We start from the raw sequence: 27,415 nt of genomic DNA on the forward strand, positions 1-27,415 counted from the left end.
AAAGTCACAGAAGCGTGTTACAAACATCCTTCAATATTTTATAATGCAATATTGTAGAAACCTAGCTTGGTATTCGGCAGTTGTTTCCCCTGTGTTAAGGACAAACCTGCTCTTAAACTCGGAGCTGCATCTTACGTACGGCGTCATTGCCACTGAAACATTTCTTTTTGAATATGGCCGAAGATGTAAAGGATTCGAGAGGTGAAATGTACCAACATTGACATAGAAGAAGGGCTATACTGGCAAATATGCTCAATCTTTCTCACTAGGCTGTTAACCTACTTAGCGTCCATTTTGCTATGAACACATTTTAGGGAAATACCTGCTCTGATTAACATTTAGGGATACTATACAATAAATATAGAAACGTACATACGTACATTTGATGTGGCGCATATTTAATAAATAATTCACTTTCCCTTACTTTATTATTATTCATTCTCTAAACGTTGTACCGACTTACGAAACTCACCCTATTTTCATTCATTTTGTTGAATAAAGTATGTTGATTTCTCTGTCATTTCCATCCCAAATTTCAGATGAATGCCAGTAATTACTGCCTTTAGGTCATGGCCACTTTTTAACACGGAAATCCTATTCAGGTTCCTTTCTGTCTGTTGGGTATGGTTTCCGTCCTTTTTCTTTGTCGGCAGCACCGACAGTGCCCCTGCCTGTGCAGTGTGTGACTGTACATCAGCTTCGAATATAGGAACTCGGGGGTAGGGGTGGCCTGCTGTAGAGGGTGCACTGCACAGGGGCAGAAGGGGAACGGGCGGGGCGTACGTTCTCTGCCAAGATGTTACCTTTATCAATTAAGGACGACGAATACAAGCCCCCCAAGTTTAATTTGCTGCGGAAGGTGTCAGGATGGTTTAGGTAAGAAGGGGACGAGGGTAACGAGACCACTGTAGAGGTATTGTAGACTTTCGAGGAGACTATATGAATTTTTGACGGAAAGTGGGGCGCTCAGTGTGGTAGGTAACACTTCGTGTATTAAGGTATATGAAAAGAGCATCTACATTGCTGACAAGCGCCACAAGTCAACTGCAGCCGATGGTTGGATTTTTAGCCTAAAACGATTGGCATGCTGAGTTTTTAATTCTATACGAAAATCGTAAAAATACAACTTTACGTCTCAGAATGCCCAATTATGTGCTAACATGATGCAACTGTCTCAAACTGGCATACTTGACATAGGATCATTTAACAGCTTTGCATCTTTGAAGACTTAATGGGTGTATGACCTGTTACACGTGATCCTTTTGAATGGTGCTTTAAGGTAGCGCACAAGTGGAAAGGGAATTGAATAAATGGACACATAATTGGGATCTTTAGAGAGGTTAACTTAGGGAACTTTGTGGGTGAGAACATGGGATCGGTGTTAGGCCACCTAACTTAAATCAGATTCAAGCATCCAGAAAGTGAACAAATCTAGGTGTTCAGCAGCAATCGCTAGGACTCTCTGCAATTAGTCTGTTGTAAAGCAGCACAAGAGAAACCACCTCAAATCTTGTGGTACATTTATTTTTGTTAATGCAGTGATCTTGAGTTTATAACTCTTAGATGGTGGTGCAAACCATCCCAGGAAAACCTTTTCCAAGATACTACATGCCTAGAAAAATCATTTAGACTAAAAAAAGAAAAGGGTTTTACATTCACATGTTTGTTTGATCATCGACTCTTTTAAATGCTACCAACGTTCGTGCTGTTTGTTTTGAAGTCTTCTCAGCTTTTGCTGGAAAGTTTGGGTAGAGTCTGTTGATTTGGGCTGCCTCACTAGAAGAGTTTTAGATTATAATTCTTAATGTATGTGTGAATCAGAAACCATAGTTTCCCCACAGGTTTTACTGTTTTTAATGTCACCTTTACAAATGAGAGTAGAAGCAAAGGGTTTGAATGGAGAGTACAAGATGCCGTTGCCTTTTACTTATTGCTTTCAAGTGAATCTAACTTAAGAGGTTTGATGTTAGTAACTGACTGGGCCTCATGATCTTAAGTAAGTAGAGTGGCTTACAAGGAGTGGATTCTTTGAGGGGGGGGCTCTTGTTATTTTCAGCATGCAACTAAATTATGTATTTTCTCAATTGTTTAGATGTTTATTAATGCTGCTTTACCTCCTTTCTTGTCTCTTCCCAGGAAAGAGTTAAAACAATGTAATTGGCATAATCATATTGATACACCGGGCTATTACATACTTTAAGGTGCCAATAAATTGGGTGTTTAATTCACCTTAATTAAATACTTTACTGTGTTATTCACCCAACATTTGTACAGAAAGCCACAGGTCAAATGCATAAAACAAATGTAAATGAAAAATACTAATTAGTGACCTCTCCTGGGGATTTTTGTTGCCTTTTTGAGGCCCGGATTGACCTCATCTGCCTGTAGACTTATTGCTACCATATATTGCTTCAATATATGTAGATCGAGTGTGCTTTGGCTCCACCCAGAGGATCATTAATCAATCACCTCATGCAATATGGTGTATCATTCTCACTTCCTCGAAGTGCTTTCACTAGTAAACATGAGGAACATTTTACATTTGTTAAGTACACTCAATCTAGGGTGATCAGATATTAAAAGAAGACATTTCACTAAAATTTAAGAAGGACTACAATTGTTCATCAGCCAAAGGGCACAGAATGGCAGCACCCACCAGCCTAGAAAAACAGACAAGGCACTGAGGAAATAAATAAAGTGCACTTTTAAAACCCACTAAAACACCTGTTAATTCAATTGCTTTCTGAGAACAGCTGCTAACTAGTCTTGCTTTGAAACAAATAAAAACGTGCCTCCCACGGTTTTGAGTAGACCCTCTCTGAAAACCAGGACGTGAGCCAAATTTGCTGAAATCAGCTGGGACAGGTCCTGAAAGACCGGGACATTCCCGGCAAATCCGAGACACCTGATCGCCCTAACGCAGACATGGCGTTGTAGGTGACATTAATTTCTTTCACTTATTTACATTGTATACAGAAACAACCTTTTATCTTCTTTTCCCCTAGGATTGTTGTGAGCGCAGATTTGACATGAAATAGTTATCATAAAGGTCCTTATGTTAAAGGAAAGGTGAATGGTCATGGATTTTCATTTTTGGTTGACACTGGAGCTATGCGCTCAACAGTGAGATCTGCAGAAGTTCCAGATTTGCCCATGTCAGGGAAGACAGTTCAGATTGTGGGGGTTGCTAATTAATATTTGACAAACCCAATTACAGAACCAGTTGTGGTTAAATTTGGCAATTTTAAAGGCTTGCACACATTTGTGGTTTGTGGTTCAAGTCCAGTGCCCGTACTGGGAAAAGATTTATTATGCAAAACAAGATGTTGCATTACCTGTTCAAATGAAGGAATTCTTCTTTTGTAATCTTTAGACATAAGTATCTCAATTCTTCTTCAGTGTAGGACTCTAACCTATTTACACCCATGGTTCCCTCAACAAGTTCACTCATTTCCATTGAAAGCCTAGTGTAGTTAATATAATTCCCTCCACTAGAATCATCATGTGAGGTATTCAGCTTTTCTGACCTCTGGGTTAATTGTTGAGCTGTCAACCCTTGTAATGCGATGGTATTAAGCTGAGTACTAGGTAGCTGTTGTACAGTTAGACTCAGAGGTTGAGGTGTCATTGACCTCGAGTCAGCACCAATAGGTGACCCTGCTCCAGTATTCAGAGGAGCATTCAGAGAACCCCTGAGATGACTCAAAGGACTCAAGTCTATCAATGCCGTTGTTCCATCAACAATCTGTGTCACAGGTGTACCTATTTTAGCATTTTCACTGATTCATCCTCCCACTAAATTCTGACTCATAATTCCCTGTCCATTTGCACTATTGTTACCCTGGGCATACAATGGTATGGGTGGACCAATAGTGACAGGTACAGACACTGCATCTGGACTTATTCTGGCATTTACATTCTGAGTCTGCATTACACCTGTGTTCTGCATTTGAGGTAGTAAAAATGGGATTGGCTCTAACAGAACCAACATTGGTTTCTGGTAAACCTGTCCTGTTGGCACTGTTAGATTTATTGTTGCCTCCACAATTGGCAAATTTGGATAAGTCCTAGGATTGCTAGATTGTGGCAACTGTAGAATCTGTTGACTGATTTAGACTGCTCTGCATTGGTATTTGTACTACAGGACTAGTCTACACTAAGTTCTGTTAACAATTTGTATGCAATGCATGCAAACTGCATTTGTGAATCTGTGTTTACATCCATTGGCACATTAAAGCCACACTTTTGCCAATGCTTTTTTCCTAAAAAATGATTTTAATACAGCGAGCAAAATAATATGAGCTGATGCATTCGTCTCTTGTGCTGGTAGTCGTATGACCTTGCACATGGCCTTTTTCTTTCCAAAGTGTTGTTTTCCAGAAGGTTTTTTCTCCCTATATGGCGGACAAATGGTAGTAAGTGATAAAAAGGGTCCCTATCTCCTGGTTACATCAACACCTTCCATCCTGCGTTTTCTGTCTTTTTCTTTCCGTATTTATTGGTTAACAGAAGACTCATTTAGACCATGGGGAACATGGTCATTTCTTGGTATATCTGCCAGGGAGATAGGTATATATGGCTGTTGGGAAAACTAGGATAGGCACTCATGGCTGTTTACAATCGGCCAGACAACTCCCTTCCTCATCATAAAGGCTGGTGGATAGTCCCTACAAATGTGGAACTTAGCATCTCCGTTTCCCTGCTTTGATGTAAGTAAAGCCTAATGGTTCACTTGTTTTAAAAAAAGACTGAGAAATGAAATGGTCTTAAAATAAGTCTTTAACTACTCTTTGAGAAACACTGTGATTTTTGTGACTTCCCTCTCCTACCCATCGAGTGAATAAAGGAGGATCACGTCATTAACCAGTTACTATTGGCAGCATTCATATTAAGGTGGACAGCCATCTTTACAATTTTCAAGGAAGGTACATTGTTAGCTTACCACTAAATTCGCCCGTACTAAACCATAATTAACAATAAAGACTTTGGTCTATTACAGCCTCTTTTGTACAGTGAAAATTAGTTTTAACCCGTGAAGAACGAAAGCTAAGCTTGCCACTACAAAGATTAGTTGGAAATTTAACACCCTGAGATTTGAGGGTTAGACCATCTGACCAAGTGTACCAGCTGGCAAGACAACATCGTGTTAAAACACATTTTGCAGCGTTTTGCATATATGCAGCTGGTTTCAGATTCCAAAAATGGCACAACAGCTGAGGTAGTTAATGTGTCTCCTACAGATCACTGTGTGTAATCTGCAGGTCACAGAACTAAAAATGACGAAAGAGCTTAGTAACCAGGTTCATGCATTTGTTGTGGAACTCCAGTTGTAACAGGCAACTCACAATTTTCAGTTATGTTAAAATAGCTCAAAGGGTTTTGCACCTGCTTCTAAGTCTTGCAGGAATGTGTACGGCGTAAATTTGAATCATTACAGGACTAAAACAAGCATTTGTTCTTCTGAGGGCAACAGACTGCATACAAATGAGCTGGGTAATAATTGACATATTAAGAAACAACATTTGTAGTGCTGTATGTGCGGTCATTACTAGCATAATTATACCTTTGTGTCTGTAGTGTATTGTGCATTTAGGAAACGTAATATTTCCCTCGATTACTAGGTAGACAGGACGCAGCACATCTTTAGCAAATGAAGCTAGCTCTTGTTCTTTAATACACACTTTGTTAAATTGTATGTGTTGGAAACGTATTTTGCCTTTTCAGGGAGCTTGAAAATGCATACCTTATCCAAATCTCTCTTTTAAGCTCTTAGTGGTTTGTAAGTTGAAGCAGAAGGAATCCGAGAGCTGTAGCACTCCCTGTGAACTCTCACAACTAAAATCCAGACAGACTACTATGCAAAATAAATAAAACTGACTAGGGGTATTAACTGCTTCAATTACAGACGTTATAGGGCCATCTTTCCTTTGTTCACTCAAGAGGTATATTTTAGACCTTTAAGTGGGTCAGGTCCCAGTCGGGCCCTTTATTTATGTCCTTAATTTTACTGACAAAACAGATCGCTTGCTGAAAAATGAATGTTAAAAGGGTGAAGCTAGTCATTTTCATCGATCTTGTTCCTGTTTATTTTTATCTTGCACCTAAATATACCGGACAGATAGCCACTTATAGGGATCGCAGTAATTTAGTTTACTTGTTTAAGCTGCACCTTCTATTACTTGGTCCACGCCCCATTTATAGAACCCATACTCACCCCCACACACACTTTTTGCATCCTACTTAAAACAATGGGTATTTGTCCCTTCTTTCGCAGCCCTATTTCCCAGTTAAACACTTTGATGGTAGCGCCGCACACCAAGTCTCCATTGAGCTCTGTCCAGGCAGGCTCCTTGGCACCTGCATGGGCTAATTTTCATTACTTAGAAAATCCGATCTTGTCTGCTGCTGTGCAACTGACATTTGGAAGCGAAAAGCAGTCGTATGTATGCTCACGGAGATATCCTCGCCTTATTGGCAATAAGGCGTATCGAACAAGAATGTCTAAGCTCGTGTGCTGCATCATAAACGGGTATGGGATGTTTCCTCCTGGTAGGGGTATCTGCCTTCCCTCTAAGCCGTGTGTTTCAGTGTTGGGCAGTTTGCCTTACCGCAGCTATTGGTGTCATGCGAGCTGCTCTGCCTACCATCATGCTTTTCATTGTAGATGGGCACTGCTGTGTGTTTCGCTGCGTGTGAGCAGCCTGTAATTTATGCTCACGTGGTGCTCCCGTGTCACACGCTTCATCGCTGATGACATCTCACATGTCATTTCCGGTAGGCATGACCCCGACCCTTGTCATGTGCTTGGTGTTCTATCCGCCATGTTGTCGTATTTTAAAGGACGTCTACCCGTGTATACAGTGCCTCTCAACCACCCCGTTCCTACCTCTTTAGTCTTTGGCAGAGATGCTATTCAGCATCCTCCAATTGTCTTGGTTCTTGTTAGAAGGGCCCTCTTTTTGATAACATGATAACATTGAGGCAACCTTTAGTTTCCCAAACAGGTATAATCTTGCATAATGTGTTACTTGTGTGCCAGTGGCCCCAATTGCAACTTTCACATTAGTTATTATTTGTTTACATAGTTTCCAAAATCTATTCTATACAATATATTAAAACCAATAAAACATCGACAATTCATATGGAACAATTATTTCCTAGATACAGCTCATTTACACTTGTTAGAATGAATAATGTGAGTTCTTCAAAACAATACTGATTTTCACTCTTTAATAACTTTTATAATTCCACTTCGCATTTTGAATGTTCCTGCTGCAATAAGAATTGAAGAAACTCTGCTGTACACAGTCATACTTCTCACATTTTCCTTCAGATAGTACTTTCATAATGATTTATACTGTTCTAACCAACGTCTGCCATAGCAACATTTTCAAAAATATATTGGTGTGCATCCAGAAAGAATGAAATTAAGAAGAAGAGCACATACTCCATGGTACATAGCATGGCACACTGCTACAACTGCTGTGCAGTTGGGACCTCTTACTAGCAAGGTTCCCACATCACAGTCCTACAGGTGAGAGCGGTCTAGGGCTTGCACTGTCATTCTGAAATGTTCTGGACAGAATAGTTTCCTGTTCTTCAGGAGTGAGAGGTAGTACCACTCAACCTTGGTTTTCTTGATTACATATTCTTTGAATGTGATCTATTGATGAAACCAAGGAATTTTGCATTTTCAGTGACCTGGCAGTGAAGCCAGTTACATTCACGTCAGGCAGCCAGGGTTCGATCTGAGGTTGCATAGATATGTTGACAAACAGGAGGAATTGAGCCTTCATCTGTCTGAGCTTCATGTATAAGCTTGATGTCAAATTCTGGATGAGCCAAGGCAGTATTTGAGTTGTTAAGTTCTTGACTAAGAATGACAGTGTTCTACGTTTTAAAGGGTCTTAAAGCTATTGTTACTGAGCATGAGTCCACTGAGTTCCATGTGGATGCCTGTGGTACCCCGAAAGATCCTGGGAGGTTGTGTGATCTTAAGTTTCCGGTTGCTCATACCGCATGACCTCCATCAAGGTCTTTTGTACATCAGTGTGTTGAATGGTAGAACATTTTCAACTATAAGCATCATGATGGTGAGATTCAGAGAAAAGGTCACTGGACTCGCACAGCTGCACTATGTGGACCAAGACTGGAATGAAAGATAGTGCAGTGTCAGAGACCAATGCAGGGAAGTCGCAAGACAATAAAAAGCTGTACCTTCTACTCTGCTTCTTCTGGCCAGTGGCAAACGCTCCTAGGAGGTCACAGGCTCTTTAACTATGCATATGACCCTGTGCACACATATGATAATGGCAGCAGTTTGAGCCTCGGTATCTGGCAGCAGCCCAGCCCACCCAGCGGAACCACGGCTGGAGTGCGGTCCGAGTGGGACGTCCCTCCTGGCTGTAGTAGTCCGCGGGATCATCACTGCAGTACACACTGCGGGCCAAATTAAAGTGACAAGCAACTCTCCTATGCTAACATGACGCTGGGCCAGCAGCCAGCTCACTCAGCGCAGCGACTCAGCCGTTGCAGGCACAGGTGGGGCCGTGTGAATCTCCGAGGCCTGCTGCAGACTGTGTGCAATTTAGCGGCGAACTCACTCAGCTGCGCTGCTGTTCGCTAAGTGAGCATAACTTGAAATGCCACTCACTCTGCTCGTGCCGACGAGGCCTATTAAAACCAGTCTGACAACTGCTCTGTGACAGACTCACTGTCTCCACGGTAGCCAATGGGCAATAAATACCTAACTGGGTCATTGCAGAGATTCACAGTGGGCGTGCCCCTGGCCATTGGAAGACACGGGCAGTACATGCTTCTTTGTGCAAACCGGGGCAGTGGTGGCTTGGTCTGTGACCAAATGCTCCAGACTAATAATGTTAGTCACTGAGGGGCACTCACTGATTTTGAGAGTCAAAGGAGGAGTGATACTAATTGACCATTCTGGCAGAGATACATGAGTGCACCCTAAGGCATAAGCACTGATTAGTGGAATTATGGTGGGGAGTTGGTGCACAAGCCGACCATTTACAAGCACTTGTCTTTTTCAGAGCTAGTTCAAAGGACTCTTCACACAAACATTACACGTGTACATTTCAGAAAGCGCAGCTCTATCACAGAAATTGAAACAAGGAAATCAACATCAGACTTTATACCCTCGTACCTTAAACAGAGTACGGCTGAATGTTTTCTGTCATTCACAACGAAAGACGTCTTGAAAGGTAACTGATTTGTGAAAGCGAACCAGGATTTACTTTTGCACACCAACATGCAAATACCATATCAAAACCTAATGAACTGACTGATTTATTAAATATGCCTTTGTTTGCATGGTATAGCAAACCTTTCAGTTCCGGGGGAGCAAACTTGGCATTTCCTGGAAATCTAGCCGGCAGCATGAAAGAGCTTCTCCTGGCTGCTGGGACTGGAGGAGCAGACACCGAGGTTGGAGGTCTAGGAAGGTGGAGTATGGAGGAGCTTTCAGTTCCATGGCAGCAAGAACAGTATTCTTCTGGTGGCAATGTGGTTGCATGGCATCTAGCCCGCGTCTCCACCCTCCATCTTGTGAGCAACCACGTCATGCTGAGCTGCCCCTTCCAACTGGTGCCGCTGCGCTCGATAAGGCCCTGTTTTATGAAAAAGCTGTGATAGCTTATTGGAGGAAGCATGCTCTAGAAACCTATGACTCGGTTGTTATTAAACTATGTTAGATATAATACGGTTTACACATCAAATTTAAAGTGCTGAAGACAGATTATACTTTCAAACCAAGTCATTCATAAACATGTTCTCACCCTCGGAAGAATAAAAGAAAAAGAAAGTCCACTTCATTGGGATTGAAGCCTTCAGTACCCTCCAGTTTCTCACTGGTGCATGGAACCAGTGCTGTTACCCACCAAAGCATCTTATAAAGAGACTAGCGAGCTCCCCTCAACTACCCTGTGCAGTGACACTATTATCTGTACGCAGCAAACCCAGATGCTTGTGAAACCTGAAAAAATGCGTCAGAAAGCAAGCTCAACAGTATAAATGATGCCAACATGGAGGCAGAGCCTTGTAGTTCCTGTTCGAGAATGTACTTGGGTCTATGGTGAAGGTATGCTGTCCTCAGGGGTGTTGTAAGACAAAAAAACTGGTACAAAAGAAAGGTCCCGTTCCTGCTACAGTCTTCTTGGAAAACGGTGCCCATTTTAATTGACCGTCTCTTATTAATACATTTCACAAGTACCTCTCAACTTTGTCATTATACAGTTTATATCATTTTGTCAAACAATAAGTAGGAGCACATTGTTAATTAATGACATAATTTAACATATACAAGACAATGTGATTAACAGAATAAGACTTGTGATAGCAGGAGGATTACCTTCTCCTTGAACACATTTCTATTGGCCAAGCTCCTTTTTTTTTTTGATGAACAAGGACCCAAAACCGTTTTGTTCCTAGTAAGACAAAACACTGTAACATCCTAGAGCACACGTGGGACACTGTAAACCACAAAAGTTGCTTCGGCCAGCTAGCTAGATAGCCAGCCAGGTTCTAGATCTCTTCACTTCGCGTGGCAAAGGGAGCAATGAAGATATGGAACAAAACTAATAAAAGATGGTGCAATAATGAATGTGTCCATTAGGCCGAGTTAATGCCATTTCACCAGCACTTGCAGCAGCCAATCGTTCGAACACCTCTGTCTTTGGTGAAGGCTTCAAGGGGCTTTCTAAATGCTCCCAAACATCCGCAGTAGACTAGGTCAACTGTGAACTGTTCACCTTGCGTGGTGAGAGGTATCAGCCGGCTCTCTGGAATCACTAGGCTCTCCAAAGTAGGAAGCACGCCGGCGTCTCTCTGTTGGTGTACTTCAGTATCCAGGGTTGGTGATTTGTTGGGGAGCTCCAGGTTTTATGTCCAAGAACAAGTAGTTGGGCAGATACCCACTACCAGTCAGTGTCCAGTGCACCTGTATGAATTAGGATGTCGAGCCAATCAGCTAGTGTAGCTTTCCCCTCTTCAGAGAGTTTTGTGGGCTCTTAGGTGAACCCTCCAGGGCCTTCTTTCCAGTGTAACTGACACAAAGGAAGGGCAAAGAGATTTGGTGGTATATGACTCTCCTCTACATACATCATGTGTGTACCAACTTGAAAATACCATTCTTGTAACGTGATAAATGTTATTTACATGAAACGCCACCTTAGTTACAGTGGCAAAGTTCGGTAAGCCCTTCATCATAAAATCATGAAAGTTGACAATGGATTGTGCAAGCATCAACAATATGTAAAATTAGTAAACTTAACAGATGTGGAAGTTTACAAAATGACCACTTGTCCAAGGGACAAGATGTGTTGGAAATCTAGCTGCGATGTAAAATAAAAATCCACTTGCCCCTTTTGGTGCCATGCAGTGAAGTTACAAATTAAGGCAGGATTCTCATTATATCAGAGCTACGATTCCAGCCTCTCTGATAATGCTCATATTATATCAGGAGTTGGATTGTAGCAAGGCTGATTTCCCCACATTTCTGCAAATCTATGTAGAAGGGTGAGAAGTAGATGAAAAGCACTGGTTCCAAGTTTGGAATGTCTTGTGAGTCTGTGCATATGTTGGGGGTATTCAAAATCTCCCCTACAATCTCTTCCCGCACTTAGAACAGGTTAAATGGAAAGAAGGGGTCTAGCAAAAGTGAATTTGCAATTGCTCACCAGATTTTCGCATGAGCAGAAATATAACATAGCAGGTATTTACAAAGCGCCGCACATTCACCCAAAGGTGTGTTGCATGAAAATAGAGTTCATAAAATTTGCTAGGAATACGGCTTCCAGGCATAATTCTGTACACTTTTGCAATTTCCTGACACCTCTAAATCTGCACGAATGCAAAGACATATATCCACGAGTGTGCTTTTGTGTATTTCTTTAAGAATTGGATGCCTAACTTCTTTTCATGTTGACCATAATGTTTTTACACTCATTCTCCTTCTATTTGTTGTAATGTGTTGGCACACATCAAACACATTTTACTAAAAGATATCTCTGAGAAATGTTATCTAAAACTACACAACCTTTATCAAAACACTTTTGTCAAGTTTGAATCTTTTTTTATGTACATTTTATTATGAAAGCAAAATAACATCAGTCTGACTTTTAGGCTCCTGAATGTAATCAGGAAACATTCTAGGTGCATTATAAGTAGCCTCAAATTGGTAAATTTTGCAGACATGTACACGTTTTTGCACAGACCCAACGTCTGTGATGCAAACTGATCTCACAGATCACTGCATTTCTTTACTACGTTGTCGCTCCTAGGGAAAGATTTGCATTAATGAATATGTACAAGCTTAAACAATATACACACCAAAATGCACACCTTGCCTTAGTGCAGACAATCCTTTCACAGATCCCTAGTGTAAACAGGGCAGCCAAATAGTTTGTGCTTCAGGAAGTGGCATCTACTTGTCCAGTGGACAAATTAAACATGAAAATGTGTTGCCCTTCACCCCGAACAATGTCATGAACGTCGGGCTATAGGAATTCCACAACCCTGTCTTACATTTAATACAAAAAACTTCAAATGGGCCTTCTTTCCCTCCCCAAGCCTCTGGGCTTACCTTTACTCAGGGAGGCCAGTAGAAAGCTCTCTTTGGTTGATCTAGGCACCTCAAAATCTATGAACAGGCTGCCCCTAGTCTTGGCTTGATTAGAGGGGGCTAAGGGTGACTACACCTTAGGGCTCAGAATGTGGAGACACGCGGGAAGGGGTTGTCTCTCCTCTGAGGGCTCACCCAAAGAGTAACCATCAGGGCCCAAACCAATCTGCAATTTGTGAGGGCTCTCAAACTGTTAGTATAAGCAAAACGTAAAGAGACAATTTCAGGGACAAAGGTAAAAATAGAAGGGACCACGCACGGGAAGTCCTGGTAAGAAATCAAATATGAGTCCCTCTTCATCTGTAAATGGTGTTCTTCCCTATAAAAGCATTATTTGTTCCTTACAGAATATCCCCATTACGACCCACCCTCATTCCCAGCACATTTAATCTCTACTCATTTTTCATTGTTATGCCATTGTTTAGATGCACAGCCCCAACATTTCTGGGCTAATCTTACACTGATCTGTATACTGACGATTGTTTATATGATTTTTTTTTTTTTCAGATCCATTCTCTCAGATACTACGTCGCGGAACTTGTTCTTCTTCCTGTGCCTCAACCTCTCTTTTGCTTTTGTGGAGCTGCTTTATGGCATCTGGAGTAACAGGTGAGACCAGTGCTTGATTTGTAAATAAAAATGTGCCAGTGCCCAGAGCTCTCCTCTGAAACACGTGGCTGCTGCAGTTAAATGTGCCAGCACAGAATACTGAAGCAGCGTCATCCTAAAGCCATCTCAGGTCTCTTCAATCCATTTACATCCACTCCCTGCCCTTTCAGCTCACTCCTGCAGTTTTCTGTTTTCTCCCTTTGTGACGCTTTTTTGTTTTTCTCTTCCTCCATCTTTCCCATATGTGTCTTTTTCTTAAGTAAATGCTTGAGGCAGAAAAAAATCGCCGGCCCTCAAAAATAAGTGCTGGTGCCCGCATCCGGAAACCACTGGCTCAAATTAAGCACTTAAGAAAGATATAACTTTGAGTGATGCTGTCATATCGAATAGATACCCAACTGCTTCCTGGAGCAGCACTCCCCAAACCAGCTCTTTATCACTCGTTCATCACATATTCCAAACTCATATCTGTAGTTCTGTGTTACTAATCCATGTATGGTACCTGCAAAGTTCCTTCTTTAAAGGAGCATCACAGTTCTTAACTATGCATGCACACACAGACAAGAACGAAGATGACTAAGCCTTGTTAGTGCTCTGAAAAGAAGTTGAAGGGCGAGGAGGGGGGTCTCATGTCTTTGGCATGGTGGAATGATGCTTGCAACAAACATTGTACGCCATGTTGTTAACTTGTGGGAAGGACCAAGTCATTCTTTGGTGGCTGCTATTGACAGACAGTCATGAATGTGTGATATAATATATAACAGTGGGGAAAACAGTGAAAGCAAGCATTGGCAAAGACAATAGGTCTCGGCAATCCGAGAGATATAGGCTTTTTCAATGTCCATGTCTTTTAGCTACGTGTTATGGAGATGAGAGGATATATGTGGTGTAGAGTGGGATTAGAGCATGAGTTTTGATGTACAAAGCAGTGTCGAGTTGTCAAAGCATATCTAAACAGGGAGAAAGAGAGTAGCCAAGTGTAAATGGATAAGCAGAGGCCGTAGAGACTTATAAAGTGTGCTTGCGTATTTTTATGTGTCCCACAAGCCATATAAACATATAGGCACTTGACAAATACAGACATGTGACACATATGTACTCCGAAAACTTGGCAGCCAAGATTTAAAAGATGTGTTTGTTGCTAGAATACAAGCTTGCTGGTATAAGTGTCTACTTTGGGTACAGCACATGTTGCAGGTACATGCGTTTAACACAGTCAGTCTTTTTTGTAAAAACCTAAAACCAGATGTGGGAAAACCAACACCTTAACAGGGAGAGCTGAGCAATAGGACTGACGTGGCTCTACGAGCCCTTGCATGAGCCAAAACTGGAAAATATTTGGCATATAAATCATACAACAAACATTATGTGAAAATATGATCAAGTCTCATCAAAATTCAAAAATGTGTATTTATTTAACACATTGAAGCAGTTCACATTCGAACCCCATACTATATAAATGCATTGAGCAGTATTTATTAATATTGACTATTTTTAAACAAGAACTTAATTATAGTCCCGCCCCCGTCCTAACAACAATTGCATTAGGGATCTAGGAGGCAAGTCAGATGACCTAAACATAGTCAAGCTTTTTATTATAGATGAAGCAACAGAATAGACAAATCAAACACAAGAGGTTTTTGTACAGTACACACCCTGAACTTATGTATTGTATTTAAAGGTGCGGTCATATATGATAAAGAAGATTAAAGGAGGCCAGGTGAATTTAACATATTTGCTTATGATCATACAGTTGGCGAGCAAGTCAGCCGGGATTCATAGCAGGTTTTCTTTTTCACATAGAGCAGTTCACCGGCAGATAGATAGATAGATGGGTATCTTTCTTCTATGTCCTATTTTATTTATCATTTTGTCAACAATTCTTGGAGCGTGAGGCTAATGAGTGGTGACATGCAGAAACCATATGCAAGTGTGGTTCACTTTCAATATTACAAACTGAGCCAGACAGCTAGGTCACGCTTAAAGTAGCTCGCCCAACAATATCTAACACCACACAAAACCTGAGTATGAAATTCACATTTAGCTAATCAGTTAATGTTGAAAACTATAGATAACACATGGAATTACTGTTATTTTTATTTAACACATACCTGACCCGATTTTGGGAAGATTACTTTTTTTTCACAGGTCCATTAGGCAGCTTGCACCAGGCACGCATAGCTCTGCCAAGTTCTCGATGCCTTACAGAGCCATATTACTGCACGCAGCACAATTTTGCATATGTTAGTGATCACAGCCACCCTCCAAGCAAACACATGCCAATCCACTCGCAGCAACAGAACAAATGCAGACCCAACTTCATGCTCCCTCCCAAAAGTTTAAAAATGTGGTTACCTGCATGGCCTCTGTTTTTGTCAAAGCTGTAAATCTTTTTTCAAATCATAATAAGTTGCTGTTGCCTGGAACAACCTCCTCTTCCAGTGTCTCTTCCAGTGTCTCTCTAAGCAGTGGGCAAGCAGGAGAACTGCCTGTGACCCACACTTTGCTTTAACGAGGCACAGAGGTTGAAATGGCCACAGAGGTGAAGCATTGCATTACAAGGAGGCTGCAGAGGGAATGTATGACTAAAGATACCAAACAAAGCAGCGATGAGGGAGGAGGTGGGGGCACGGAACAGGTGCCCTCTTAAAACAGTGTCTGACATTTTATCTTGGTTTTTGAATGCACAGCAAACATGACGGGATAAGAACAAAATTTACAGGCCTGTTTACAAAAACAGAGCAGAGCTCAGAGCTAGTGAAAACAGGACGATCACGTGAATTGCTTTTCAAGAAAGAAAAACAGATGCCAAATGCGACCAGTGGACTGATGTAGTAATTGGTCCATGCTCTCGGGAGGGCTAAACACAGGAAGAGGCATGACGGATGCATGCCGTGGACAAATGGAGAGAAAGAATAGGAGAGCAGCGATGAGCCAGCATACGTGTAGCCTATGGGCAGGCTGAAGCCCACAAAGGTGCTTTGCAGGCGCTGTCTAGCTGAGAACTAAAAATGACATAGAGAGTAATAAAAGAATAAAGAACCTTTTCTTGTTCATTACTTAATATATTCGCAGTGTCTATCAAATCTGCAGTTGAAATGCTGATATGCTGCACACAACCGAACAATAAACCACAAAAGCATTATTGAATTAATTCATCAAGACGTCTCGATAGTTCCTAAACAAATAGTCAGGGCATGTTTAACACCTCTAGGCCCACTCTTTTCTGATTATTATACTCCGTTGTGGTGCTGGATCTGGAGCAGGCAGACATCCAGTCATGGATCTCTGTAGATTGACCAGAGGAAACAAACAACCTGCATACTCTGCACAGTTGCCAAATTACATGTACCTGCAGTTTTTTAAATGTTACGCATTAGAAAATGTGCTTTCAAATTAAAGGAGTTTTGTTACTAACCAGCATAATATCTGTATGTTGGATGTACTAAACCAACGAAAGGGTTGTGAACTGTGCCTGCTTTAACATCAGTTTCTTTAACATAAGTGGCTTCTTTGCCAGCATTCAAAGGTGCATATCTTGAATGTCAACCTCTGAAATGTACATATGACTTACAAGCACCATCTGTTGGCTGGAGCTCTAAATACTAGGGATTGTGAAAAAACAGCCACAGCCCACTGAAGGGTGAAAGCAAGGACAGCGAAAGGGAGAGCAAGATATGCAAATCTCTAACTGTATTTATGTGGCATTATCCCTATAAACATCAGAAGATTGTGCACTATTACTGTGAACTGGAGGAATGTACTTTGAGACACTCGATCCGTAGTCAGTTCAATTATATGTGACCTGTTCACAAAGGTGGAAGATTTAGCTTGATAGGATTTCAAATGTTTTGTGTTCACATGTTAGTTCCCCACCACTTCCCCAACAAAGCTAGGGGTATGGCATATAGAATAAAGGGGTGATTCTCTGGTGCAGAATAAAAAACGAACCTTGGAGCTTATAAGTGTTAAGATCAAGAGATTTGTTTGAGTAGGAAAGGTGCGACTAAACGTTTCCCCAGTCTTGAATCATCTCCCCTAACCTTGATCACACTACTCCACACCCCTGCAGCCCTCCCTGACTTCATCAGGCTTGAAACAAAGTGAGGCATGTCTGAGCAAGTTCAATAGGTGATCCTTTAGTTTGGCTCTGACTATTTGCAATGATTCAATAGGTGTTCCTTTAGTTTGGCTTTGAAGATTTGCAATGAGAGCACTACTGTTATATGGTGCATTTTCCGAAATGTTGGGCATTACTTTATAAACAATGGTTTTGAGAAGAGTTCTAGAACTGTTTCTTAGGTTCTGATATTTGCTGCACATTTCCAGTGTTTGTGTGACATGGGTGGGTGGGGAGAATATCAAGGTGCATCTCTTTGTATGTAATGCAATAAGTGGAGCGATATTCAAGTGTTGGCCACACAAGGGAGATTAAAAAGGGATTAGTTACGTTACATTTTCTCCTGCAAATGATCAGCCTGGCTGCAGAGAGGAGGGTGAGTTTAAGAGCGTTTAGAGGTTATCAGAAAATACTTGTATGCTACGCAGTGTATCATCACTGCCTCTGCTGTGGCTTTGAAGTGCTGTTCGGGGATGAGGTGGTCTCATATTCATGAGCAGCCTCAGTTGAAATCTAGAAATCTTAGTGCTTGCTTTTACATAGAGGCCGAGATTGTGTGAGCTTTCTAGTATGACCTGTTGGGATTTTGCAGATTTCACTATCTTGGGAAAGATGTTTAGCCACATATAAGGCTGACATCTAAAATCCGAGACTTTAATCATTTTATTTTATTGCAATGTTATGTGATTCTTGACATCTGCAATTTGCATTCTTCTAACAGACAATCATGAGCTTCCCTTTCTCATTTGTTTGCCCAGCTCCATTTCCACAGCATTCAGTAAAGTTGCTGTTATTATTCAAATTAGGTGAATCTTGGGAAGACCATCCATATTAAATATATTCAGTGTCCTCAATGTGTTGACGACCCTTTGTCACGTCCTAAGACTATACTCTTTATCTGTCATAGTGCTTAATGGTGGTCGCCTGGTAGATGTATCACAATTGGTTGCACCTTCCCTAGATTAAAATAACGATTCAAAGCTCATGCTGGAAGCACGGACCCAATTTTTGGTGCACCCATGCGACCTGGCCTGCACCTGTATTGGGCGCTTGTACTCATTGAGCCCTGTGGGCAAGAAGTATCCTCTTGCAAAAGCAATGCTACCTTCACATTCATCTTTTGCTCTCCGCATACTCTGGATTTTTTGTCACTTATGGCTGCTTTGCTCCCAGAGTGATTGACTGAGATCTTCGCTGCAGTTTGCATGAAGTTCAGACCCCCGTGTATGCAGGGCTATCGCTCCAGCATGCAAAACTACCTGGAATTAAAGAGTAGGTGACGGCACATCTGAAAAGGAGGTTGGTCCACAGGAAAGCCCCGATTTTGGACAGAAGATAAGATCAGACATAGGCGTGAACAGTGCTTGATGTGGAAAAATAGAAGTGCAGGTACTCTGTGTCAGAGTACCTGCTTGATTCTGAGAAGTGCTGGTACTATCCAGTGAAAAGTATTACGTTTTTCTTGGGAAGTGCAGGTACTCTCCCTCTCAAAATAAAAAAGTGCCTGTACTCAGTACCGGACAGCACCGGCCCATTTAAAGCACTGGGTGTGAATGAAAACTTGGAGGCAGAGGGGCCCGTAAAAGCATGAAGATCCATTACTGTGTATTTTGGCATAGATCAGTGATAGAGACCTGATAATATGACATTGAGACTCACAGCCTCCTGTTCCTCCTCGTTTTGAAATAAGTGACCCATGAACCTGCTTTAAAACCCCTATAAACCCAAAGGGGTGTATGTGACCTATGTGACTGTTTGCCTCAATGAAATCAACTCTTTTTTTGGTTTAACTAGGTGTACCCAAGCCTTTTTTATTCTAAAGGAATGTAAATAATGTGCACATAATGGCGAACACCAGATTTAAGTTCGCAATGGGCGTAAAAACGTAGAGAGCGGATACTGACTGGGGACAAAATGCTGATTAATACCAACTAAAAGAAAGGTAAGAGATTATTGGTAAAGAATGAGAGGAGAGCCTGATAATGTAGGGTAGGATTATGGAAAATTGTGTTCACTGGGGGGAAAATAAGACCGCGATGGTTCTTGGAGGGTGAAAGCAGGAAGCTTACCAAACACAGGCTGATGGTGATGAAGGTTCTTATTGCAGGTTGGACAGAAGGGTTTGACGGATGGAAAACAATTGTCTAATAAGGGGATGATGGGGAAAGTATCACTGACACAAGAGTTGAAGCAAACCTGTAGATAGACCACGTTGTATTGTAGAAGGAAATTCCACACGGCCAGAATTTGTGCTCTCTGGTGCTAGTTTTCTTTTTTAACATACATATTGTTTGATTATTTTTTTGAATCAAGTGTTTTCTCGGCTGAAGTGCTGATGTTGTGTATTTTGTCTGTTTTTCAGCTTAGGCCTGATATCGGATTCCTTTCATATGTTTTTCGACTGCACGGCCCTCTTAGCAGGACTGGCAGCTTCTGTTATTTCAAGGTGGAGATCGAACGACGCCTTCTCATACGGGTAAGACGGTGCTTATTTTGTATGTGGGCGTTCAGACTATTGTATCCCTTGTTGTCTCGCCTTGTTTTATGCTATTCCGATGATGAAACATGCACCTTGGCTCTTTGGGACATAGGGAAAACCCCTGATGGACTGAGGGCCAGAAGCTTGCTATCAGGGCTGGGCTGCCAGGGGTTCGTTGGCCCACTCAGCATGAAAAGCAGCCCGAAGTAGCAACAAATAATCATCTCACAGAGAAATGCATGGTTTGCCAGTACGGAAAAATATTGTTCCTAGGTGTTGTGCCACACCTGTTTTTTTAGTTTCTTTTTTTTTTATTGTTGCAAAGGTCCCAATATAACCTAACTTTGTTTAGGTAATATTTTGGGGGAAATTGTGCAATGAAGTGAATAAAAACTTCAACCTTCTTGCGGGTAGTTGCGGCGCATAGACGGCCCTCTCAAAGCCAATTGGAGATGCTCAAAACGCTTCCTGACACGGTATTTTGGGGCTCGGGTTTAAAAAATTTCCTGGGCTCCCTGTATCTTGCAACCCTAACGTTGATGAAAAACGCTTTTATGTTCCTGACAAAACCTGTGTATTTGCTGTGGAGCAAAGGTGCTGTACCAAGATAGATGGAAAGAATGCGTAAGTAATTCTGTGTAAATGTGTATCTGTTTCCTGTGCACTTATTATATCACTTGCCTTTTGCTTGAATGGGGAAAGAAAATGCACTTCTTTTGTGCTTTCCGAAGAACACAATGTAGGTAATATTTAGATAGAATTCTTTATAGGCATAGAGTTGCTGTAGAGAACCCCTTACTAAAGCAGCAGGAACTTTTCCTGCTTCCTTTCCTCGCCTTAGATTGCCACTTCTTCCTTCATACCTAACTTGCTTTTCAGACTACCAGTATAGATCTTTGTCTTATTGTGAGCTATTAAGGCATCTTGACAGGAGGCAGTGTAATTTCCTTGTATGCACAGTTCCTGCTTTAGCTGTGATTATTAACACCTGGCATATTTTTCTCGGAGGCTCCAATTACAACCTGCTGCATTGCTTTTTGCATCAAGGTTTCGCTTTACCCAGCTCGAAAGTTATGTTCAGAATGGCTTGAAATGAACATCATTATACGAGTTTTACCGTGCCTTTCAGTTATAGCCATTTTAATTCATAACGTTGCTTGTGTTAGGCAAATTACGCTGCCAGTTCATATTACATACACCCACATAAATGTATATATTCATGAATAATTAAAAAATGTACCTCCAAAAGATGTTGAGATTGTGCATAACCTTTAGTTGGTCATGCATTAATCATTTAGACCTTATGATGTTTCCTGTTTATTTTACAACTTTGCTTTACGATTATGTTACGAGTCTTATTTACCATAACCTGCCTGCTTTTTTAGCACATCTTTTGCAAGCTTCCCTACTTGATTTGCAAATTTTGGGCCAATTCCACCAATCTGGAGGATTATCCTGAACTTCCTCCAATATGCGGTGTTAAATCCTCCATTTATATCCTGTCTATTGGGAAAAGATGAAACCAACTACATGGTATCCTCCACAAACAAAGGAGCCATTCCCAGCCTCTCCAGCATAGCAATGTCAAAATTGCTGGCAAGGCCAATTAACAATAGCAGCCACATTCCCACCACTGATAATCGCTCCACTGTCTTTGGACGTATAATGCCTTCTCACACCTGTTAGAAAAGTCCCTCTCTGAAATGTCACCCCAGACTTTTGCCTTCCTCCTCCTTTATTTTCTGACCTCGTTTTTGTTGGCTTTAGGACTCTGAGCACTTTACCACTGCTAACCAATGCTAAAGTGCATGGACTCTATACTCTAAAGATGGTAACATTGGCCCATACCCAATTGGCATATTCAGTTTACTTATATTTATAAGTTCCCTACATGTGCCCGGGGCCTGTAAATTAAATGCTACTAGTGGGCATGTTTCACTGATTGTGCCACCCTTTTAAGTAGTCCCTTAACCACGTCTGAGGCTTGCCATTGTAGAGCCTGTGTGCGGTTTTAAACTGTAATGTCTAACCCTGCAAGTTGGACCTCTGCGCAGGCCTAAACCTTCCTGTTCAATACATATGTCACCCCTAAGGTTGTCCCTGGACAGCCCACGGTCAGGGTGCAGTGCATCTAAAAAGAAGGACATGTACTTTTAAGTTTTACATGTCCTGGTAGTGAAAAACATCCAAATTCATTTTTCACTACTGCAAGGCCAATCGCTCCCATAAGATAATATTGCAATTACCTTATTACATCTTATAAGTGTAATCCCCAGTCTGGAAGAAGTAAGTTTATCAAGTGTGGTGTCTCTGAACTCACATTTTAAAATCCCAACTTATGGTGAAGTTGGATTTTAAATTGCAGTTCTGAAAATGCCACTTTTAGAAAGTTGGCATTTTCTTACTTTAGCTGTTTGGTGCCTACTGCCTGTCTCCAAAACACGTCTGGGGTTTGTTGACAGCTGACTTGTGCATTCCCTGTAGACAGCCACATACAAAGGGAGCTGAGGTGTGACTGATAAGCCATCAACATCCTGATAGGCCATTCTAGGCATGATGGGAGAGAGGGGCTGACACACCTGAAAGGACAATGTCCTGTTAAACAAAGGGCTGCATACCCCCCTGTAGTGAGTCTGGAGCCAGGGCAGGAAGGAAGGGCCTCTGAAGTGCACAAAGACCTTTCTTTGAAGTCTTCCCCGCTTCAAAGGCGCAACTGGACATAAGTACTGGACCTCTGACACCAACAACTCAGTATACATATAGACCTGTGGGTACTCTGGGCTCTGCAAGGAAGAATGGCTGCTGTGCTGCTGCAAGTACTGTCACTTTGCTGAGCTGCCACTCTGCCTGATTCCTGCTTTGCTGAGCTGACCTGCTGCCATCTTGCCTGAGGAAAGAGAACCAGAGCTGCAACCCTCCATTTTGAACCCAGGATTCCTATAATGAATCAAAGGGCTAGTCTGCTGGCCTACTGATCTGAGCCTCAGGGACATAACTGGCTCCCCACCCTGCTTTAACAAGCTCCTGACCCCCAAGAAGTGCCTCTCAGGTTCTGGGTCCTTGGAAGTGGTTTTGGACTGCTGAAATGAAGCTTTTGGGCTCTTTGCGACCATGAACAGATCCTCTCACACTGGAATCGCACCACTGGCTTGAAAAATCAGCGAGAGCCGCTGCAAGTTCATCTCCTCGCACAGAGGGGTTAGCCGCTCACGATAGCGAGGTTCCAGCCTGCCTGTCTGCGACACCCGGCAGACTCCTTGTGTCCGCGGATCACTGCCAGGGATGCTCTCCTTGCTCCCGGCTAACTTCTTCCCCACAAACGGGACTCTTGGCTCAATTCTTGAGATGGTAAAACTTCAGCAGAACCTGTCTGGGACTGTATCCGACCGGTGCTCCATCGCAGTAGGCATGACCTTATGGATTTCACCTGGTCTAGTACGACCAGATGGCCCTGGCTAGCACTTTATGCTTTTAGGCACTATAACCAAGTTTAATCTTTAAATATTTGTATGTCTGCTTCTATTTATTGGATATTTGTTGTTCTGGTCTTGTATTGCTCATTAAATTAGGATCTGTTTTTCTAACCTGGTGTGTTACCTTTTTGTGTGGTGTTTTTACTGTTTTACTGTTTGAAGTGTTGCACAAATACTTTAAACGTTGCCTCTTAAATTAAGCCTGACTTCTCTCTGCTGAGATTCAAGAGGGTGAGCACAGGTTAACTATAAGTATGTATCTGACTTGCCCTGAGTATGATTCTCTTCTGCCTGAGGCAGCCCTATGGCTGAGTTTTACAATGGTGGAGCAATGTTACTGTCACAGTGTGTGTTTATAGTATAGGATGGTGTTAAAAAGCACTGGTGAATCCTTAATTAGAAAAGAGGACCAACGTATATTTCTAAAAATGAATGGTCTTATACATAGAGGGATTGAAATATACACTGTAGCTCTTTGGGCTCTATTGGTGCTAAACATGTGGATGGTCTAAAAAATATGTTTTCAGAGCTACTATAAAGCTAGAGATTGTGGGTGATTCCTTGAGCTGGTCTGTAAGCGGGTTCCACACTATCATGCCCGCTCGGTTATTTAGTTACTGTTGTTAGCGCTTTTTCTTTGCTGTGAAACTGTGGTGCGGGGTAACAAGCTTCTTCCCCTGTTGCTGTCATACATCGTTTAGTAAGGATTTATGCTTCTAACATTTGACCTATAACTAACATTGTTCACATGAGTAGATTTTGATTTCAAAACATAGTTGACATTTTGAGTTCTTAAAAAGCAGTGTAAAAACTCTCCATCGCTTTTTTAACCCTATTTTTCAACATTTGACTTTACAATGCCACATTTTTTCACTTTCCAATTTAGATTAGCTAGAATAATGTTTTAATGAGGTTTTTGAAGTAGGTGTATTTGTAATTTTCATATTGCCTTATGCACTTACAAATGGTACATCCTGGTCTGTGTTTTTGCGGCGCATTGGCCACCTCAAAGGTTTTGAAGCATCTAAATGAGAATTAGGGTGGCTGGATTTGATGGACTAACTAACATTTTAATTAGTAAAGTGTATATTTTCGCTTGTGTATGCAGTACATTTTTTTTATACAATAAGAGGTGCGCCAGATGTTCACAACGGTAAAATAAGATTATAAGATTTCCACGGACATCAAAACGACATTGATTTGCAAAGTGGAATAACAGTTACAATTAAAACTAAAGGCAGACGGCAGTTGCCCCTCCGCTGTCTAGGGTGTTGGCTGATTTTTTTATTTATTTTTTATGACCAGTTTGTCACATTTTGAATAATAAATTCAACCACAAGAGAAGGAGCAAACCAGGCGCAGCGATTTTTATGTTTACTTAGGAACTTGTTCACTTGTACAAGTTCAAACATTGTATCACAAACCTCATTGTTTGCATACCAATAACCTCTGCAGCGCAAGACACTTCAAACACGAATCAGGTACAAAACCTGACTTGCAGAAGCAAACTGCCTGAGGAAACTGATAGGGATGTGCAGACAGCGCCTCACTGAGAGTACTGTACCTGGATCGATTTCCAAAATATGTGCTATAAGCTAATCAGTTAACTAAACCATGCTACTTCTTCAGCGTTTCCCATTTGACTTTCTCTGCTGATCTTTTGTACTAATAGGTTTCAATTATATTTCCTTACGCTGGTTATACACGAATATTATTGTCTGGTACTTCTGAGGTATGTTGAATATCACTTCAGTAATGAAATTACTTTACACATTTGTTAAATCCTTTTTATATCTTATAAGATGTGTATGCTCAAGATCATAACAGGGTGCCAGGTGAAGAGTAATGTGGGACTCTATCTGTTGTGGTTTTACCTCCGCGTGTTAAGACCTACCTAAGCTAGTTCCTTATTACAGGACAGAGTGCAGTGGATATTAAGGACTTAACATAGAGCAGTGTTTGAGGGTGATATTGTTGCATCCTTTTATTGTGCAAAGTATGCATATTTATTGCAGAGATAACGTTTATTTATCAACCTCTAATTGCTATATCCTAATGTGTGGTGAAGTGGACAGTCTTGATAATCAGACCCTGATAATGCGGAAGATAGTTGCTACTTCTTGGGCACTGCATGTTAGTCATGCCTTTTAGTCCATGTGATGCCATCCCAGGCTCTTTGAAGACTTTCAGAGTCCCTGTTGGGCTCTCGTCTGGTATTGACATACGATTAAAGATGGCATATGGTGGTGATGGATGGCACTGAGGGTTTCTGCCTCATCTGATAGCGGGACGGGCTAGGTCAGCCTTGGCGTGGAAACGCTGACACTCGTTTGTGATGACTGGCAGAACCAGCATGGACATCTTCAGCCCAGTGGTGCCTGGGGCAGTAGTGTTAGAGTGAATGTGGAAGTGGTTGCTGGGTGGGGCAGCGAGACTTGGCATATTCCAGAGCAGATCCAGCTGTTCAATTATGGTGGTGCATTTCTGTGTGTTGTAGGCCAAGTGATGGGGCTGTAAAAGTGTGACAAACCACAAAAGAAAGACGCTGAATGTCTTTCTTTGATGGTCACAAAGGAGGTGAAGCATAGAAGATGTGGACAATTGTAAACCTGTAGGAGATGCCATAAGGATATGATAACCATAATGGACATTTTTATTAAAATGTTGGAAAGATGTAGTAAAGTTCACTTCAGTGGAGTCCTGTCGAGAAAACCTAGAACCTAAGGTGCTGGACTGGAAAGATCAATGATCGCATCGGATGGCAGAGTGCTGCAACTGGAGGGTCTTGCCGGTGTAGGGTAAGGGGCAGTGCAGAAGCACAAGAGGTTCATGTGTTCTTTGACAAATGCCAAGTACATGCATAAAAGAAAAATCGAAGCAATTGAAAACTTATGGAGGGCATCAAATATCCTTTACATTTATATAAAATACATAGCAATGAAAGCAGAAGGTAACACTAGGTGTACATAAGCTTAACGAAGTGTTAACAAAACATATCGACATCTGACAGTCTGATTTTTCTTTGGTTGACAGTAGGGGTATATAGCGTGCACATACAGCCCTTAGAGTCTTTGGGGGTCCTGTGCAACACCCAGAAGGAGAGGGGTGCAATATGATAATTGGCAACAGCAGTCTTGTAATGAACATTGTGGTATATCCACCTGTCTGACGTATAAGTGATACCCAGGTAGGGATCAAGGCAGGTGCTCATCCGATTTGGATTCTGCTGCATTCAGATACCGCTCCCTTTATACTGACTGTGGGGCCTTTGTGCTTATGGGATGGTGTTTGGACAGAATGTCAATTTCTGTATATATTCCCTTACGTCGTTTAGTCAGTGTCCTAGTAAGGAGGTCACGTGGGACTTCCACACCATAAAAATGTTTCCTTTAACATGTGTCAAAGCTAGATCAATGAATCTCTGCATGTTATCGGTGAATTTAGTGCATTGTATCAGTCCCAAGAGACATGTCTCCAGCAGGGGAATCTGCCCACCCCGAATATCAAATGCAAGTCATCTTTGCCTCCTAATAACCCACTACTGGTGGGCAGAGTCACAGCATATGGTAGAAGTCGGCACTGACCTCAGTACACCACTGGCAGGTGCAGTCTATCCGTCAGGGGGTTACATAGGTGCGGTTTAGGTCGGTGTAGGGAAAACTGCAAGTAATTGAGGCATGCATTGCAAGAGATTACTTTAGACAGGGAGCCTATTTGTTATTGGTGAGTTCCAGTCCAACTTCGGCCTCCCATCGCCCCTCAGTGTCAGGAGAAGTGATCCTATCCATTGGTGCACAGCCCTGTAAATGCACGTCACTGACTGCGTAATCTCTCTTTGTGAGAAGCGTTAGCAGTAAGTGACATGTGCCAGGGGTATTGTGGATTTTGTACAACATCAGATGTAGCTGGCTTGCCAGAGCTGAATATAGGAGCAGATTCCCTGCATGCATCCCATTGGTCACAACCAGGTCCACAAACGGCTGAAGGAGTCCATCTGTAAAAAGGGGGCTCCCAGATAGACAGGTCAGCCTCCTTCCAAGGGCATGTATGGAATTGGAGTCGAAAGTCTCTGCAGCTTGGCATCACCCAAAGTGAGA

The 27,415-nt window shown here is 41.9% G+C and overlaps 1 protein-coding gene across 1 annotated transcript in view; it reads left to right on the forward strand.

Annotated features, from left to right (window-relative positions):
* The first annotated feature begins 636 nt into the window (after positions 1–636).
* Positions 637–27,415, forward strand: part of SLC30A7 (solute carrier family 30 member 7) — a 156,563-nt gene continuing 129,784 nt past the window's right edge. The window contains exons 1-3 of the mRNA XM_069232181.1: positions 637–876; positions 13,145–13,246; positions 19,729–19,842. Of these exons, the coding sequence (XP_069088282.1) occupies positions 797–876; positions 13,145–13,246; positions 19,729–19,842 (296 nt within the window). The 5' untranslated portion in view covers positions 637–796. The remainder of the gene's footprint in view (positions 877–13,144; positions 13,247–19,728; positions 19,843–27,415) is intronic.

Source organism: Pleurodeles waltl, chromosome 4_2 (assembly GCF_031143425.1).
Source record: "Pleurodeles waltl isolate 20211129_DDA chromosome 4_2, aPleWal1.hap1.20221129, whole genome shotgun sequence".
Lineage (NCBI taxonomy): Eukaryota > Metazoa > Chordata > Amphibia > Caudata > Salamandridae > Pleurodeles > Pleurodeles waltl.